We start from the raw sequence: 21,128 nt of genomic DNA, 5'->3' as shown, positions 1-21,128 counted from the left end.
GCGAACAGCCAAGATCATGGGGAGGAGGAAAATGATGATGGTGAATTTACGTTTGAGGAAGTGGAAAGTATGGTATAAAAACTCCATTTTCATAAAGAAGCAGGAATAGATGACATGATATCTGAGATGGTGTAGCATAGTGGGAAGGCAGGGTTGAAATGGCTTCATAGAGTAGTAAGATAAGCATGGAGTGTTGGTAAGGTACCTTCAGATTGGACAAGAGCAGTCATTGCACCTATCTATAAGCAAGGGAACAGGAAGGTTTGCAACAACTACCGAGGTATTGCACCCGCTCACCTCCTGAGTCCCAGACTAGCCTTAATCTCAGGGGTGATCTGTTCGTAAAAAAGTTTAAAATGCTTAATCATTAACAATCAAAATGTAGGCGCACCAAATGAACACAGCGATTAACAGGGCATGAAAATTAAGGAATAGTAGGACGGCTCATTCATAGATACTAATTATAGACTCCACAATAGGACTAGGAAGTGAGAACTTAAATTCCATGGGCATACTGGACTAACTACAATAAAAATATATGAAAACTGTTTCCTATTGAAATTGCAAGACCTAGGTAGTTCGTCAACTCAAAGCTTATCTCAATATTTACATTTGTCAATACGACAAGACGTACGGAAAGGTTCCTATTTATACTCGCATAATAAAGACATGTGCCTTTCGTGGGTTATTTCGCACATACCGCCAACAATCTCCTATCTGGAAAACCCACATTTGGTCCCGACCAATTTGACACATGACGATTGCCCCTATCATATCTTACTATGTTTATTAAATAATTATCATTATCATTATTTTTCTGATCATTATCATATACTGGGACTACCATTAATTATTTTATTATTATCATTCACTTCAGTTATCATCCTATATTTGATTATTATCATTTATTATCCGGGATGGTTATATGTTTACCTTTGCCGACGTTTCAAATGAAGGATCGTTTTTCCTCGTAATTGGGAACATGAATCATTTTCCAAAATATTTTGTTTTTGAAAAATACACCAATGAAATAGTACGTAAACGTATTATATTGTGGTAAGTTGCCTTGTTTTCTACCATTAAAAAATATTTAATAGTGCCTTTCCGCAAGGCGAGTGAAAAGGCATCTGACGTAAGCGGCGCGCTGTGACGTCACGATCCAGTACCGCATGCAGCTCTACCAGACGTTGTGCATCAGCCGTTGCTGAAAGCCGATTGTTTATTATTCATGATCGCGAATAACTTCGAAATGACAGAAGAAAGGTTCAAAACAGCACAGTCAGATAATCTACCCAGTGTAGATGTCATCGTTCTTGAAAAATGTGACTTTTGTGGCGGCAGAAATTCGCGGATAACAAGCAAGTTTGTATGTGGCGTCTTTTATATACGTGCAATGTACTGTAACCCATATTATTAGGATAACAACGAACCTGGATAGATATCACATCACTTCAACATTTCCTTCTAGACTGATTTCCCTATTAAAGAATAACATTACATTTTCGGGCTTTCAGCATTAGTAAAGTAAGAAATCGTATTTCAGCACTAACATAAACATATAGGTAGCATTATAGTATTAGTCCGCTTCTGTGGTGTAGTGGTTAATGTGTGCCACTCCTGAAGGCCCGGTTTCGATTCCCGGCTCTGCCATGAAAGTTGAAAACAAATAGTACGAGAGCTGGAACGGGGTCTACTCAGCCTCGAGAGGTCAACTGAGTAGAAGGGTTTTGAATCCCACCTCAGCCATCCTCGAAGTGGTTTTTCGTATTTTCCCACTTCTCCCCCAGGCACCTAAGGCCACGGCCGTTTCCTTCCCACTTCCTTGTCTATCCCTTCCGATCTCCCCATCCTCCAACAAGGCCCCTGTTGAGCATAGCAGGTGAGGCCGCCTGGGCGAGGTAATGGCCCACCTCACCAGTTACATCACCATACCCAAAATCTCACGTTCCAGGACACTGACCTTGAAGTGGTAGAGCTAGAGCATTATTATTACACTTTAACTTGCGAACTCCAAAGTATTATTATTATTATTATTATTATTATTATTATTATTATTATTATTATTATTATTATTATTATTATTATTATTATTATAATTATTATTATTTCTCTTGACCTTCCGTCCGCAAACAAAAATTTTACACACACTGGCACTCTCATAATATGGCTGTCTGGTAACAAATATGCCTAACTAAGGTACAAATACTCACCGCGGTGATTGAGAAATCAAAATAAACTGAGTTACCATAAAAGAAAATCTAACACTTGAAATGAACTTCAATCAAATTATTCACAAAGAGCACGCTTTAATTGAAAGATATACCCCATATTTACATTATATACAACAAACAAATATTCAATAAATTAGTCTAACACATAATTACGTTAATGTAAATTAGTTCGTCCGTCTATCTTATATAAATCATGGATTCGGGAAGCGATCCATGTTTTATGTTTAGTAACCATGATTAATTTACATTGAGTCCCGTTTTTTCGCGATGACATCCCCAAATATATCAAATTTGTGTACTTATTTCTGTGTAGAATTCTACTGTCTCGTGGCGAATGAGCAGCCTCATGGCCCCATGTTGGTTTACTCGTGCATCATGTCGCACTTTATAATATTAACAAAACAAAACACTTCTGGGCGATTACACATTATTAACACCTTACTAATGAATTTAAAATGATTGATACAAAAACACTTATAGATGCCGAAAAAAACATTACACATTCACAATTATATTCTTCACTTGAGCCCGAACCACAAATCGTGACACTTTACGACGATGTGTCGTTTTATTCGACCCGGCGCGTATCGCGGTAGTCACCCGGCACTTCCTGGCGTATATCTAGCCCGTGTAGTGATCGCCTCGCTCCTACAGTTCGCTGCTACAGATAATTGTTTCACTGTCTATCTTGAAATTATTACTTCAGGCTCCGCACAATGCCATCAAAATGTACAATCGGCGTTCCGTTTGTTATTTATTTTCAATCACATGAATCATAAATGTATTAACTTCAACGTACTGTAATACTGATTATTAACACTCGGTACTATGAATGATCTCACTGTTCGCCTTCACTTTCATAACGACTCAAGTATTTTCAGCTTTAACTGTTTAAAAATGCGTCCCGAGGTACTGACTTACACAGTCATCGTGTCAGAGTATCAAACTATTTCATACGACTGATGATGTGAGGTTCCACTCCTTGTTATTTATGGACGATATGGTTTCCCGCCTGGGTCATCCGCGGCCATACCAGAGGGAGGGGTGTTGGTATCCTAAATCGGCACTTGCAGGTGGATTTGGATCTCTGAATTCTTCCCACTTAATAAACTGGCGATACACATTCACGTGTCGTATTCTGATCTCATATCGTTCGGCGTTCACAAAGATATTAGTTGATTTCTCCCTTCCACTATTTCGCGGGCTAAGTCGGCGTCTATGCTGGTTTGATCTGCTGACCAATAGAAAGACAGCGTGGGTATTTTCCTAGATTTCTTTATTTTAATTCATAAAACTTACAATTAATCAACATGGGGATGATATCTAAAAATTGCCATCTGTTCAATTCGGTGGTTGGAATACTTTAATTATTATTACAACTGGAAATAACTGGAGTTCATATTGACTTTTGTCATGTTGGCGCACCTGCGAGTCCTTTACAAATTTTGTCATTGGCTAACACTGCAGCGGTTCGTTTAAATATCTCCCATGACAACTTAACAACATTATGCCTGGGGCCACGGGAAACTCTTTTGCGACATTTTCTCCGTTTTCGTGACACACGGCCTTCGCCCTTGTTCAAGAATAAATGCTCCCTCATTTCCTCGCAGCAATCAGGACTACTGTTCTGAGTTCTCGATTTAATCCTCTTAGCTATTGACAAGGAAATATATCACCCATTAAGACAGGCTTAACTCTTGGCGACAGACTGTCGTGAGCACGCCTGACAATATTGAAATATTTCGGTCTACACCAGACTGACAATGTGTATATTTCAATACTCTCATAAGCCTTAATTTATTTTATAATATCAAATCATGATACCTATGGGCCATCTCATCCGGGTACAGTATCCCATTGATTAGTATACCATGCAAAGTATTCACTGGCATCTTGGAAGGGAGGGTGCGATCAGTCGTTGAGAGGAAATTGGATGAAGACCAGTGTGGTTTCAGACCACAGAGGGGAGGTCAGAATCAGATTTTCAGTATGCGCCAGGTAATTGAAAAATATCACGAGAGGAATAGGCAGTTGTGTTTATGTTTCGTAAATCTTGAGAAAGCATATGACAGGGTACCGAGCGAAAAGTTGTTCGCCATACTGGGGGACTATGGAATTAAATGTAGATTATTAAAATCAATCAAAGGCATTTATGTTGACAATTGGGCTTCAGTGAGAATTGATGGTAGAATGAGTTCTTCGTTCAGGGTACTTACAGGAGTTAGACAAGGCTGTAATCTTTCTCCTCTGTTGTTCGTAGTTTACATGGATCATCTGCTGAAAGGTATACAATGGCAGAGAGGGATTCAGTTAGGTGGAAATATAGTAAGCACTCTGCCTATGCTGACGACATGGTCTTAATGGCAGACTGTGCTGAAAGCCTGCAGTCTAATATCTTGGAACTTGAACATAGGTGCAATGAGTATGGTATGAAAATTAGCCTCTCGAAGACTAAACTGATGTCAGTAGGTAAGAAATTCAACAGAATTGAATGTCTGGTTGGTGATACAAAGCTAGAACAGGTCGATAATTTCAAGTATTTAGGTTGTGTTTTCTCCCACCATGGTAACAGAATAAGTGAGAAGTACAGCTAATACAGTAAGGTCGCAGGTGCGATCAGCAGTATTCTGTAAGAAGGAAGTCAGCTCCCAGACGAAACTATGTTTACATCGGTCTGTTTTCAGACCGACTTTACGGGATTGAAAGCTGGGTGGACTCCGGATATCTCATTCATCAGTTAGAAGTAACAGACATGAAAGTATCGAGAATTATTGCTGGTACAAACAGGTGGTAACAATGGCACGAAGTTACTCGGAATGAGGAGATAAAGGCTAATTTAGGAATGAACTCGATGGATGAAGCTGTACGCATAAACCGACTTCGGTGGTGGGGTCATGTGAGGCGTATGGAGGAGGATAGTTTACCTAGGGGAATAATGGACTCTCTTATGGAGGGTAGGAGAAGTAGAGGGAGACCAAGACGACGATGGTTAGACTCAGTTTCTAACGATTTAAAGATAAGAGGTATAGAACTAAATGAGCCACAGCACTAGTTGCAAATAGAGGATTGTGGCAACGTATAGTAAATTCACAGAGGATTGCAGACTGAAAGCTGAAAGGCATAACAGTCTTTAAAGATAAAGTATGTATATATGTATGTACGTACGTATGTATGTATGTATGTATGTATGTATGTATGTATGTATGCATAAAGGAGCTATACCAATGAATTGACACTTGCTGTAGTGGCCCGTGTATAAAAGAAAAGGTGATAAAAAATTGAGCCGAAAATTAGAGGTCAGTTGGTTTTACATGTGTTACATTTAAGATTTAAGAGAGCATTCTTTCTGATTATATTAGACAATAACCGATGTGCCCGTGCTTTGCTACGGAATTCTATATTCTATACAGAATTTTAGGTTAGGTAGTGTAGATGTTATGAGTAAGGATTTTCTAAATTGCACAGCTCTTAATGTTACCCCAGAAACACGACAGGATGTCGATATACTGAACCCTTTCCGTTGTAAAAGTACATCAATTAGATTAGAACAGTCCTGCAAAATGACACTGGAATGGAGTACTTAGGATGAGATCTTCGAAGTAGGCCCGGGGTCGAAATATCATCTCCCCTACTGGTATAACACGCTAGCTGCATCGGTAGAGCAAACGGGTCGGTGAAATGTCCTGGAGGGCAGTAAACTATGTATACCGTAGGGGAACCTTAACTATGAGGGGAATGTTATTTACCTACGAAATGTGAAGAATGAATTATATAGTGATTTTTTCATTTCAATGCCTGAGAAGACACATGGATAATTCATACATGGACATGCCACATTATTACAGCTACAAATTAGACACTGTAAATTTTCCTGAGTGTGTGACTGTCCTCTCTAGTCCTTTCTCTGGAATTGCAATTCACTCTGAAGGTATTCAGAACACTTTATGCACTAGTACCGTTGTACACAGAAAGAATTGGATGAAGGCGTATCTTGTGTTACTCGCCTTATTTACACTATTAAGTCATATATTCAATTAACAAGTCGTCGTCATATCGGCGAGAATTAACATTAGCTGTCGAATGAACAAGGTGCGACATATTCTGATATATGAGCTTGTTTAAAATATCTGAAAGTCGTACCACTTATTAGAAAAACCTATCTCGCTATCTCACGAAATGAGCAAATATTATACATCGTATGTTCCAATGGGATGTCACTTATATATTGTCCCCGACTAGGTCTGCCAGCGAGCTAGAGACACCCCAGAGGTGCTCAGTTCGATGGCCGTAGGCTCAGAGAAATATATGAAAAGTGGCAGGATTTACATAGGGTTCAGAAAATAAGTATGTTCAAAATGTAGAACAAACATTACACATTTATTGATGAAAATGAAATATTAGCCATCCTAACAGCTACGATAATGGAAATGATCGCTACTTTACGTAATTACTGTGGCTCTTGATGTAACAAAGAAAATGCAGACAAATGGGATGGTACACGTAGCTTATCTTCCCTACCATTCTAACAGAGTGTTTTAACATGACATTGTATTTCTTCGTTTTAAAATTATTAATTTAGTAATTTTAAGTCGAATAAAATTTTTAATGAAAACAAAAAATGAGGTCTTCACTATCATTCCATGAACAATCTGAAAATTGAATCAATTTTAATAAAGTGTATGATAAAGAAATATTCAAGATTAATTAATTTTACTACCATGACAATAAGAATGAAATTCTATCAACAATTTTGTGGACATAAAAAACTTAAAAGTTGAATTTGCCTTTATTTTCTACAAGTTAACTCGAGACGTCGGATATATCTGTTCTCGTCTTCCCACATATCTCCTCGTGAGAACTAATAATAAACTTATAATCACTTGGTCATTAACTGGACAAAAATATTTAACATCATGACCTACGAAAATCGACAAATGGAGAAAATACCCTCAACGTGGACATCCCGTCCGCAATCAATTAACACTATCAAAGTGTCGCATATCAGCACACAATAAGTACATAGAAAAAAGTGTCTTACAACTAGGAAATCTCTACATCTACTACTAGCTACTGATAAAATCAAAGAAGAAATATCTACAATATTTACACATCATAAAGTGACAATCAACTTGCCACTCTCCTATAACACGTTACATTGTGTTCAGAAGATAAAGTCACCACGTGAGTACGAAATAATGCCTTGAAGAATGAGCATGCCTGGTTTCGAACAGGAATATTATTAGAATATTTAACTGAGGATCTGTTCACAAGACATAAGGTCTTCCAATAAGTTTCCACGTACCTTAACTCGGAATTATTGACTTTCACGAACACTATTAGGATATTATCTCGCATTATGGAGTACATCGATTAACATGGACTTGTCTTTATCATCAGACGACACTATCATCTTAACTAAACCTCATGACGTCTCGAAGATTCCATATTTTCCTCATATCCTGATCACCATCAGGTATAATAATATTACAACATTAACATGTGAAAAACTCAGTTTCACGAAGATTCATATCGTACGTACAAAATCCTCATAAATTACACGCACAGTGTATCATAACGACGACCCTAACTCATCGTAATCCATTATCACTCATGTGTAGCCATGAAAATAATAAGGACCTATCATCGTCCTAAGAATACGTAATATCCTCCTGAAATTCGTGCCGATGACTAACTAATCCATCAATTATCGCATACAATTATGCACGTACTCTAAATGAATTCTTGCACACGATTCGGAATTAATATCCTGATGACACGCTATCATAAATGTAAGGTACAAGTAAAAGTCCTAATTCTATGAAAATGTGAAAAATATCAGAAAAATATCACCCCAATAAATTCGTCAAACACATATTAGCTCACTATCATACTAAAATTCGTACAATAAGAAAGGATGGTTTCGATAACACATGGATCACTTTAACTGAACCATCGTCGTCAAGCTCGTTAACACGTGGTCATGAACCAAGCAAGTATGCAAAGTAAGCAGCATGTCCTATCTTACATCTAGAAAACAACCAGTGAAATGTCGTGAAATAAATCTACTAGACATTTTAGAACAAAATCTAAGGAAAGATGAAGAGTAAAAATAAACAGCTACATAGAACAGATATTGATAAGACGTAGTCGACTTAACTTATGCAGATGCCTTCACATCTTGAAGTCTGGGTCCTCAATCAGCCACGCTAAGGTGAAAATCTCTGCATTTCGCGCTGCCGACGGCGGTCGATGGCTTAAAACTTCATGGCGAAACACATGGAGTCCATGACACGAAATTCCATCTTCTCCTGGCGATGATAACGTAGAGGTCATCTTCCACGTTCACTCGTGAGGTAGCTTAAACTTGTACAAATGTGTTAAAACAAATCCTAAACACACACGTAATTTTATGTTGAAAATAACAAGTACTTTATAAATTTTATCTGCTCTTTCGACATCTGTTCACTGCACGAACTCCAGTTGTAGATGAATATAATTGTAGGAAGCGTTGAACACAGGAATAGGTCCACTATCCCTGATGATAGTATTACACAGCTGTCCTAAGATGAAATCCTTTAAGGACATCCATGAAGTAACAGTAGATCGCGGGTCAGGATCATGTCAGCATGTGAGCATATGTACTTGTCAGCATGTGAGAGCTTTTACTCATATGACTTGCCCTAAATATTGTGCATGGCCCTCGTGGTCGGAAGTGAAGTCAACTCAAGTACTGAATTCTTCTGGGGTTTGACTACATAATTTTTACCATCATTCAGCCGAAATACCATTAAAATTACATAAAAATTCAATCTTTAATTTTTATGTTTCACACGTGATATTACTAACACAGTTCAGTAAAATATGATTAAAGAGCACTTTCATAATTATGCATATCACGCCATCAATGATATTATAAATATTTCATTTCTTTCCGATCGATGTAATTGCAGGTGACACACACTGGTTACTTTTTCTCTCGTCCACTTTTGTTTTTATTGTGTTTTTATCAATCATCCAGCCACCCTCTTCATGTCAGAAACTGGTTTCCTATCACACGACCAAGGCCGCATGCGCCCCTCGCCGACAAAGCGACCCTAGTAGCACACTAACTCATATTCAGTCAGCCGTGACGGTCACATCCACCTCTCACTTTGACAAAATTTTATACTAGGATAAAATTTTTAAATCATGTTCATTTGTTTTAAATGTGATCCGTACACGGTCTATCTCGCTGATCATTTACAGGTTTTCGTCCCAATGAATTCTAGTAAGTCTCCATAGCATTTGTAACCTCCAAACATCTGTCATCTTCTTCGACGGAATAATCCGAACCCTTTCTTTTTTCTTTCTTCATTCTTCTGCTTTGTGGTAGAGTCTCATGTTCTCAGCGTTGACTTAACTTTTTATAGGAGAGTGGGAGATTGATATCCTTACATTGAAGTCTTTCTTCTGACGCCCTGGTTTTCAGGTTGATACTGGGGCGACGACGGATTTAATCTTCTTTCTTCGTGCGGTAAATTCCGGTTTCGTTGGAATTCTAACTCTCTGCTCCTGTCACATCGGGGTTTGTGTCCTGATTGTGGATGGCGTGTTTCCATTTTACACCTTTTTCTGTTTTCTTCCTTAGCTCTTCAATATACCGCATACTTTCCCTGTGACGGTTCTCCATGTCATCTCTGAAATTCTGGTAATTCCGGTCGCAGTAGTATCTCGGTCTCTCATATGGTCTATTCCGTTTGTAGTTCCGGGGTCTGTCCTGTGTCCTGTAATTTCCCCTTCCTCGGACATTCTTCGGGTCTTCTTTTCTGTCCTCCCTGGGCCTCATTCTTCTCTCTTCCCATCGACGATCGTACGTTCTTGGATAATTTTTATACTCCTTAAGTCCGTTTAGACTTCCCTTCTCAGGCAACGAATTCGAATTTCTATTTTTCGGAGTATCTATTACATTAACCTGGTAAATGTTACTCCTTTGATTTTTCTGTATCGTCGAGACATTCATTGAATGATCGAGTTGTCTCAGGATAGCCTCAGCCTGTACCGCTGTCTGGACATTGGCAGCAATAAGTAAACGCTGTACTTCAACAGGAAATTGTTTCGTTATGGCCTGAACCAGCTCTGTTTCAGATGGAGGAGTGTCAAGATCTTTCATCCGTCGTACCTGATTACAAAAATAATTAGCGTACTGAGTCTGTCCAGGTATCGAATATTTTCGAGAATATTAGTCCAGTCGTAGGGGTTGTTGCAAGTCTGCGCCCCAGTATTTCTGTAAAAACAGGCGCTTGAAGCCGTCGTAGTCCTCAAATGTGTAGCGGAAAGCGTGGTACCAGTTAAGTACATCTCCCTCTAAAACTTTCTCCGCCGTCCAAAGGTGTTTTTCGGTGGGGATCTTATAAATTTTATCTGCTCTTTCGACGTCTGTTCACTGCACGAACTCCGGTTGTAGATTAATATAATTGTAGGAAGCGTTGAACACAGCAATGGGTCCCCTATCCCTGATGATAGTATTACACAGCTGTCCTAAGTTGAAATCCTTTAACGACGTCTACGATGTAACAGTAGATCGCAGGTCAGGAACATGTCAGCATGTGAGAGCTTGTACTAATATGACTTGCTTTAAATATTGTGCATGCCCCTCGTGATCAGAAGTGAAGTCAACTCAAGTACTGATTTTTCTGGGGTTTGACTACATAATTTGTACCATCATTCAGCCGAAATACCATTAAAATTATATAAAAATTCAATCTGTGATTTTTATGTTTCACACGTGATATTACTAACACAGTTCAGTAAAATATGATCCAAGAGTACTTTCATAATTATGCATATCACGCCATCAATGATATAAATATTTCATTTCCTTCCGATCGATGTAATTGCAGGTGACACACACCGGTTAATTTTTTCTCTCGTCCACATTTAATTTTATTATGTTTTTGTCAATCATCCAGCCACCCTCTTCATGTCAGAAACTGGTTTCCTATCACCGGGCCAAGGCCGCACGCGCCCCTCGCCGACAAAGCGACCCTAGTAGCACACTAACTCATATTCAGTCAGCCCTGACGGTCACAATTATACAAACGAATTGGACTTTTGTACAACGATGGTCCCTAAAGAAAATCATATTTAACGAACCAAAGACCAACACAGTATTCGAATAATTATCACTCCTGTAAATAGAAGACAATAAATACACTCGACATTCACAAGATAAATCACGAACGGTAGCATACGCCCCAAGTTGGTGGCAGTAGCATAACTGCCTCTGGTGCTGCTAAGATACGAACTCGTGTCCTGTGACAATAGTGAAGCATGACGTCAGCCCTTAAATCCCTAGTCGTTTCAATTAACATAAAGAAATGGGGTGGGAATTCTCTCATTGTTTGGAATTTTAGATTTACCCAACGGTGTTTATTTCTGACTGGTTGCATGTAATATCGATGCCCGAGAAGGGGAATGAGCCCTTTTACCAAAAGTTCCTCCCACAACGGCGAGAGTATTCTACACCTCTCCTTACCTGGTCGGATTTTAAACCCCACCGGTCAGCTGTAAGCGTTGTCCTTGTCACTCACTCTCCATTTCAATACAAGGCAACTCTCTCAGTTCAGTTATCTCGCCATCTAGGCGCTTCGCTTTAAATCTCATTATTGCTTGTATGCCATTCGCATCGATTAAACACATCGGCTTACATCTAGCCTAATTTATTCCATTGGCGCGGAATAAACAACATCGCATACCATTTACTCAAATGGGGAGAGGCTCATATTTCATATTTCATCAACACCGCATTCGATCTATTCCTTATCTGCCTGAATAGCCTGGTTCCACTTCTCCGCATAACCAATACATGCATATTATAGAAGAAAGAAAAGCCCTACCACTCGGGACAAAATATGCTAACACTCACGTTCTAAATAAACTCAAACATTATCATACTTCACCTAACACATTACGTGAAGCATCTACTACAGAAAACCTTTAAATTTCTAGATGACTCTTATTACTCGTATTTATTATCGATGATACATGGAGTGATTTTCCAAGAATATCTATAAATCCCTTTGATTCCCCGAATGTTTCACATTAATCAATCAATCTAAGGTCTTAAATGTATCATGCACTAATCCCCATAGTAAATTAAGAAATACGGTCACCGACCGCGAAGAAAAAATCCGCACTATCGAGTAACAACTACCATCCCTTTGAGAACAACGAAATCCTATCCTACATTTCTAAAGAATTGGCATGCATTGATTGTTTATATTCCTTTACAGGAAATAGACTTTCAAATATTTTTACAGTACTGTCTGGATCATCCCACAGCTCACTCAAGAGGGCACATCTAGTCGCTTAGCCGCACATCACGACCGCATTAGCAGCCTGGAATCCAGTGTTCGGCTGCCGTTGGGTTGATGCGTGATGTCTTGACCTATCGTACAATATAGGACGTTCTCGATGTTCGACGGCATCTGGACCGGATACAGGCCTTCCTTTCAATCCTCTTCTTCCTCGGGGAATGATATCACTGGCGCACAACACAATGAGGGAATCTGACTTAATTATAATTGTGATAAATGGCAACACATTATAATTTCTACGATCAGACTCATAAGGTCGAGCCCTCCAATCAAGCATCGGTAATGTCTTGTAGCCCGCTGCTTTCCCTAGTGGCTGTCTATTCTACTGTCGGCAGTTTATCCCCTAATTATGCACGCCCGCACTTTCACTGTTATTAGAAACCTGAAGCTATCCTCACGAACATGGTTTGACTTTGCCTAATTCAGCACTAGTTTATGTGGGAGTACATACTGGCTACTGCGTCTTGAATTTCTTAGCCGATATCGCCCTGAGTTTATACATCCTGGAATCCAGTGTTCGGCTGCCGTTGGGTTGATGCGTGATGTCTTGACCTATCGTACAATATAGGACGTTCTCGATGTTCGACGGCATCTGGACCGGATACAGGCCTTCCTTTCAATCCTCTTCTTCCTCGGGGAATGATATCACTGGCGCACAACACAATGAGGGAATCTGACTTAATTATAATTGTGATAAATGGCAACACATTATAATTTCTACGATCAGACTCATAAGGTCGAGCCCTCCAATCAAGCATCGGTAATGTCTTGTAGCCCGCTGCTTTCCCTAGTGGCTGTCTATTCTACTGTCGGCAGTTTATCCCCTAATTATGCACGCCCGCACTTTCACTGTTATTAGAAACCTGAAGCTATCCTCACGAACATGGTTTGACTTTGCCTAATTCAGCACTAGTTTATGTGGGAGTACATACTGGCTACTGCGTCTTGAATTTCTTAGCCGATATCGCCCTGAGTTTATACATCGCCACTGAGCCGCACTTTCTCCTACAACTGATCATTCATCATTACACGGTTATTTGGGCTCCTGTGTTATTTCATCGGCAGTTAATACGCTCGTGAACTTACTTACACGATCACACAACCTACTAGCGTTTGATTTTACGTTCTCTTTACTCACATATTTGTACACTTAAGCACTCCGCATATCATATAACCTTCATAGTTAAGATTAAATGCCGTACTATGTTAATATCAATAAACTTCCACTACACTGTTACATGATCATATCAGTGATAGAACTTCAGCTATGTAAACACTATTCAAAGGATTACTGACTGGTCACCACTTTGTAGTACTGAAACAAAGAATACTGAAGAGTCACTCACATCAGGTACCACCCTACCATGCAACTGGTAGAATCGAACAAGATGCTTGCCTAGGTTCGCACCCCCTTTTTATAATGAAAACGTGTCAGACGAGAGAGAGAGAGAAAGACTCCTCCTATCTGCAGAAATCGCTCCGGTAGCACGTTGTTCCCAGGATCGATCAATGCATCAAATTAAAGGTTGATTACACGAGTTTCCACTGATCGATTATCATTTCGATCGCTTCACGCATTTTGCTCTAATCTTGAAAGCGTCCTTCGATATCCCAGTGAGGGAGGGGCTTGTGATTTGGCGGTTGTGTGGCTTCGCTCTCGCTGACAGCTTTCTGCAGGTGGTGAACACCTGTAGAGTGTCCATAAACTGCGTAGATTGTCCCATTAGAATCATGTAAAGGACTCTTTGGTGTCAAAAATTGCTATAAAATTCGCCGCTTCTAATGAACATTGAGTCATGAAAATCTGCCTGGTAGTATGTGAGTTATGTTAATTTCTCTCTTGAAAACAAATGAAGACAGGGCACTGGTATTGGTGTTTCCGCTGGAAAGGGAGCGAAAAAGTGATATTTGCCAGGGTTGGGCACAGTGCCTGTGACCTACTTAACGGCTAGAGTATTTCTTTCTCTGTCGAGCCTGACTGAGAGCGCTTCTGCCCGGATGATAAAATATGACTCGTTGCAGTAATTACGCGCAAAGATAATTTGGTGCGTGGGGCTGGCAGCTCGCCACTCGTATCCCGTGGAGGGTAAGCGTGCGTTAACTTGGGCGTTAATTAACGTAGGAGAGCGCTTAAAACGGCATAATTCATCTACAGGATACCGTAGTACACTCTTGGTGACATGATGAACGGTCACAGTACGTCTTTTCTCATGTGAAGTCTGGGTTAGGGAAGTTCCATTGTAATGGTAGGCCTTCTTGCCTACCATCAGTCAAAATCGAGTTGGGGAGTTTTCATTATAACGGCAGACATTTACTATCCACCTGCTTTTACATCCTCAGAAGGACTGTCCCAGTGGTTTTCCCAACTGAAATCAACATAGATCAGTACAATGACGTCAGTAGGAATGTTGGGAATAAAAACAATGCTTTCATATGAAATTCTCAGTCAAATAAAGAACCACACATTTCCTCAATTTTAACGAACAGTACTCTGCTGCCGATCTCACAGTCCAAATTTCCAGAAGTGGAATGGACAGGCCCCAGACAGCCGTGAACACTCTGCCATTATTCCATTAAGGGTGCAGACTACCCATTCCAATCAGGTTCCCAGCGTAGGGATGGAATAGCTAGAATACTGTGAGGGACCAGTGTGTTACGTACCAGCAGCATCAGAATATTTATGAACCAGTGGAAGAAGAAAGTGACTTAAATCCCCAGGTATTTCCTGCCAATATTATGGCAGGCTGCTATGCACAGTACGAAGCATTAATCCCATCTATCGGAGATGAGTGGCAGCAGAAGCGAAAAAGAACATCATAAAAAAACAATGGTCATTCTGGGTAATTTCCGACAAAGGAGTACCGTTACATGAAAGTTGCAAAGTATGTGCTGGGAAGACTTAGGAGAAAGAAGACGAGCTGTACACGTGGATGAGATATGGGCACTCTGGAAAGTATTGAATAGACTTCATTGTTACAAGGAAGAAAATCAGAAACAAGGTGTTGGTTTGCAAGATGTTGCCAGGAGCAGACATAGACACTGACCACAACTTTTTGGTCTTGAGATGCTACCTGATGTTGAAGAAAGGAAGAAAAGAAAGAAGATGGGATCCATATAAGTTGAAAGTAAAGATTGTGAGGTAGTTGTCGAAGGAAAATGTTGTACAAGGACTAAATGAAAAGGCTGTGGGAAACACAATGGATGAAGAGTGGACAGTCATGAAGAATAAGATGTGTAGCGGTTCTGATGGAGTTTTAGGAACAGAGGTAAGACCAAGTAAGAATCAATGGATAACTCGGGTCATACTAGAACAACATGATGAGCGGTGTAAGCACAAGAATGCCCAGAATGAGGAATGCAGGAAAGAATACAAGTGATAAAAAATGGAGCAGATATAAAATTCAGGACAGCTAAGTAAAAATTGCTCAAAGAAAAATGCAAGGAACTTGCAGGTTGTATGCTCCTGAGAAAGGTGGATGCTGAGTACAGGAAAATTAAAGAGACGTTTCAGGAAAGGAAAAATAGGTAGATGAATATCATGACCTTAGTTGGAAGGTCACTCCTAGGTAAATAAGGAAAGGCAGAAATAAGGCAAGAACATATCTAAAATTTGTATCAAGGTGAAGAAGTACCTATGCTATAAGTTTTTTTACACTAGAAGAAGCTGTTGATGGATATGAAATGGGAGAACCGATTTTGAGATCAGAATTCGACAGAGGTTTGAGACTCTTAAATAGACACAAAGCTACTGGAACTGACGACATAACCTGAGAGTTACTGATTGCCGTAGGATAAAACAGCGTGTCAAAGTTATTCATTTAGTGTGAGGTAGAAATGTCATCCAATTTCAGACAGAATACTATTATACCCATTACGAAGATGGCAAGTGCTGACAAGTGTTAAAAATACTACGCCATTTGTTTTGTACCCCGTGATTATTATTTACAGAAAATTGGAAAAACAGCTTAGAGCTTAATTGGGACATCAGTTTGGCTTCAAATGAAATGTAGGAACACGAGAAGCAAACCTTACTTTACTTACGATCCTAGAGAATCGTACTAAGAAGGTACATGGTATTCCTAGATCTAGAAAAAATGTTCGATAATGTTGAATGGGTTAATCTATGTGAAATCCTGAAGATAATCGGTATCAGATACCGGAAGAAAAAAATACCTACAATCTGTACAACAGTCATTCTACAGTGGCGAGAATCGCTTCCTATGAAAAAGAAGCAGTTATCCTGAAAGAAGTGAGGCAAGGATGCAACCGGTCCCCCTCTCCTTCTTTTTCAAACAGTCCACAAAGGAAATTAGGAAGCAACCATGAAAGGGAATCGCAATCGAAGGAAACCAAATCTCTGAGTTTTCCGATCTAATTGATACTTCATCTAAGTCTCCACAGGATTTGTAGAAATTGTTGAATGGTATGGACACAGTACAAGATGAAAACAATGTAACGGAGTGAAGTGGAACGTAGTCAATCAATCAATCAATCAATCAATCAATCAATCAATACTGATCTGCATTTAGGGCAGTCGCCCAGGTGGCAGATTCCCTATTTGTTGTTTTCCCAGCCTTTTTCTAAATGATTTCAAAGAAATTGGAAATTTATTGAACATCTCTCTTGGTAAGTTATTCCAATCCCTAACTCCCCTTCCTATAAATGAATATTTGCCCTAGTTTGTCCTCTTGAATTCCAACTTTATCTTCATATTGTGATCTTTCCTAATTTTATAAACGCCATTCAAACTTATTCGTCTACTAATGTCATTCCACGTCATCTCTCCGCTGATAGCCGGAACATACCACTTAGTCGAGCAGCTCTTCTTCTTTCTCTCAATTATTCCCAACCCAAACATTGCAACATTTTTGTAACGCTACTCTTTTGTCGGAAATCGCCCAGAACAAATCGAGCTGCTTTTCTTTGGATTTTTTCCAGTTCTTGAATCAGGTAATCCTGGTGAGGGTCCCATACACTGGAACCATACTCTAGTTGGGGTCTTACCAGGGACTTATATGCCCTCTCCTTTACATCCTTACTACAACCCCTAAACACCCTCATAACCATGTGCAGAGATCTGTACCCTTTATTTACAATCCCATTTATATGATTACCCCAATGAAGATCTTTCCTTATATTAACACCTAGATACTTACAATGATCCCCAAAAGGAACTTTCACCCCATCAACGCAGTAATTAAAACTGAGAGGACATTTCCTACTTGTTAAACTCACAACCTGACTTTTAACCCCGTTTATCAACATACCATTGCCTGCTGTCCATCTCACAACATTTTCGAGGTCACGTTGCAGTTGCTCACAATCTTGTAACTTATTTATCACTCTATAGAGAATAACATCATCCGCAAAAGGCCTTACCTCCGATTTCACTCCTTTACTCATATCATTTATATATATAAGAAAACACAAAGGTCCGATAATACTGCCTTGAGGAATTCCCCTCTTAATTATTACAGGGTCAGATAAAGCTTCACCTACTCTAATTCTCTGAGATCTATTTTCTAGAAATATAGCAACCCATTCAGTCACCCTTTTGTCTAGTCCAATTGCACTCATTTTTGCCAGTAGTCTCCCATGATCCACCCTATCAAATGCTTTAGACAGGTCAATCGCGGTACAGTCCATTTGACCTCCAGAATCCAAGATATCTGCTATATCTTGCTGGAATCCTACAAGTTGAGCTTCAGTGGAATAACCTTTCCTAAAACCGAATTGCCTTCTATCGAACCAGTTATTAATTTCACAAACATGTCTAATATAATCAGAAAGAATGCCTACCCAAAGCTTACATACAATGCATGTCAAATTTACTGGCCTGTAATTTTCAGCTTTATGTCTATCACTCTATCAGGTGATGCAGGAACAGAAAGAAATACATGTGTATTATTACTTGGGTAATAAAATAAATAGTGATGTCAGAAGTGAGGAGAACATAAAATGCAGAATAGTTGAAGTAAAAAAGAAATTTGTTCACTTCAATCATTGACGTCGGAATTAGAAAGATAGGTTTTGAAGACATTTGTCTGGCGTGTTTTATTTTCTGGAAGTGAAATATGAACGATAGTCAGCTCACAAAGTACGACAATAAATGTTTCTGAAATGTGGTTTTAGAGAAGAATGGTGAAGGTGAAATTGGTAGATCAAATCACGAATATAGAGATTTTGAGTGGAATTCGTGAGATGAGAACTATAAGTCAATAAAATGCTAGACACCTCCAACTTGTATATTTTGACGGCAGGGGTATACCAAACAGATTAGTGTAGATGTAGGTTAGTTCAGGATATGGTAGCATGGAGAGCTGCATGAGACCAGACTATGGACGGATGATCCTAACAACAATAACATGCCAAAAATGTGCATCACATCAAGGAACTCTGTTATTAAATCTTAACTCTTAATACCTGAGAATTGCTCTTCAGTTTACGTTGTCTATAACAATACTTGAACTTGCATGGACCGAGCTCGTTAGATGCGGCCAGTATTCGGTAGATAATGGGTTCGAAGCCCGCTATCGGCAGTCGTGAAAATAGTTTTCAGTGGTTCCCATTTTCACACCAGGCAAATGCTGGGGCTGGAGCTGTACTTTAATTAAGATCAGGGCCTCTTCCTTCCCACTCCTAGCCTTTTACTATCCCATTAGGACCTCTGTGTTGGTGCGATGTAAAAAGCAACTTCAACTTGCATGCCGGATATTCAGTGAGTAAGTTGAGGGAAAACATACCTGCTTCAACACTGAGGAACAAATTCGTGAAGCATGGATAGTAGGCACTCTCTGTTTTTTCCAGCATAACTCCCATTTTCCTTACTCGATCTTCTTTCATTTGTCCGTAGATGAACTGCAAGTTACTGAGACGAGAGTGCCAAAAGTTTGTTTCTGAAACACAAGAACATGAGGATAGGCCATTAACCCCCGTGTCTCTTCAGAGTCAGTACCTCTCAAATTGCTCTGTGTTAGGTCCGTATGTGAAGGGTGCTTAGACACTCGGAGTAGAGGATATGCTTTGGTAGAAAATCGAGAACTACTCCACCATCTCATTGATACTTGGAGTGCAAGTCAGTGCAAGGCTGTAGTCATGCGTACCATAGGTTCCGTACATGACACTAGTTCTTTTCTCAGGATTATTCTTTATTCCTTCCCTGAAAACGAAGTAAATGAATGATGTTCACCGATGCTGACGGAGCAGCGAAATTCACACATATATATTCAATCAATCAATCAATCAATCAATCAATCAATCAATCAATCAATCAATCAATCAATCAATCAATCAATCAATCAATCAATCAATCAATCAATCAATCAATCAATCAGTCAATCAATCAATCAATCAATCAATCAATCAATCAATCAGTCAATCAATCAATCAATCAATCAATCAGTCAATCAATCAATCAATCAATCAATCAATCAATCACTCAATCAATCAATCACTACTACTGATCTGCATTTAGGGCAGAGACCCAGGTGGCAGATTCCCTATCTGTTGTTTTCCTAGCCTTTTCTTAAATGATTGTAAAGAAATTGGAAATTTATTGAACATCTCCCTTGGTAAGTTAATCCAATCTCTAACTCCCCTTCCTATAAATGAATATTTGCCCCAGTTTGTCCTCTTGAATTCCAACTTTATCTTCATATTGTGATCTTTCCTACTTTTAAAGACACCATCCAAACTTATTCGTATACTGATGTCCTCCTACGCCATCTCTCCACCGACAGCTCGGAACATACCACTTAGTCGAGCAGCTCGTCTCCTTTCTCCCAAGTCTTCCCAGCCCAAACTTTGTAACATTTCTGTAACGCTACTCTTTTGTCGGAAATCGCCCAGAACAAATCGGGCTGCTTTTCTTTGGATTGTTTTCCAGTTCCTGAATCAAGTAATCCTGGTAAGGGTCCCATACACTGGAACCATACTCAAGTTGACGTCTCACCAGAGACAAATATGCTCTCTCCCTTACATCCTTACTACATCCCCTAAATACTCTCATAACCATGTGCAGAGATCTGTACTCTTTATTTACAATCCCATTTATGTGATTACCCCAATGAAGATCTTTCCTTATATTTATACCTAGGTATTTGCAATGATCCCCAAAGGGAACTTTCACCCCGTCAATGCAGTAATTAAAACTGAGAGGACTTTTCCTATTTGTGAAACTCACAACCTGACGTTTAACCCCGTTTATCATCATACCATTGCCTACTGTCCATCTCACAATATTATCGAGGTCATTTTGCAGTTGCTCACAATCTTGTAACCTATTTATTACTCTGTACAGAATAACATCATCTGCGAAAAGCCTTATCTCTGATTCCACTTCTTTACACATATCATTGATATATATATAAGAAAACGTAAAGGTCCAATAATTCTGCCTTGAGGAATTCCCCTCTTAATTTTTACAGCGACAGATAAAGCTTCACCTACTCTCATTCTCTGAGTTGTATTTTCTAGATACATAAGTAGTAGGGCAATAGGGTTCCCAAACACTTGGTGTCGGCACATTTTCTGCTGCGTCAGC

At 39.4% G+C, this 21,128-nt stretch overlaps 1 protein-coding gene across 1 annotated transcript in view; it reads right to left on the bottom strand.

Annotated features, from left to right (window-relative positions):
• Positions 1-21,128, bottom strand: part of LOC136863901 (dynein beta chain, ciliary-like) — a 5,220,903-nt gene that overhangs the window by 4,897,981 nt on the left and 301,794 nt on the right. The window contains exon 6 of the mRNA XM_068226514.1: positions 19,330-19,482. Within this exon, the coding sequence (XP_068082615.1) occupies positions 19,330-19,482 (153 nt within the window). The remainder of the gene's footprint in view (positions 1-19,329; positions 19,483-21,128) is intronic.

Source organism: Anabrus simplex, chromosome 2 (assembly GCF_040414725.1).
Source record: "Anabrus simplex isolate iqAnaSimp1 chromosome 2, ASM4041472v1, whole genome shotgun sequence".
In the NCBI taxonomy this organism is placed as follows: domain Eukaryota; kingdom Metazoa; phylum Arthropoda; class Insecta; order Orthoptera; family Tettigoniidae; genus Anabrus; species Anabrus simplex.
This window is presented reverse-complemented; position numbering and strand designations above follow the sequence as displayed.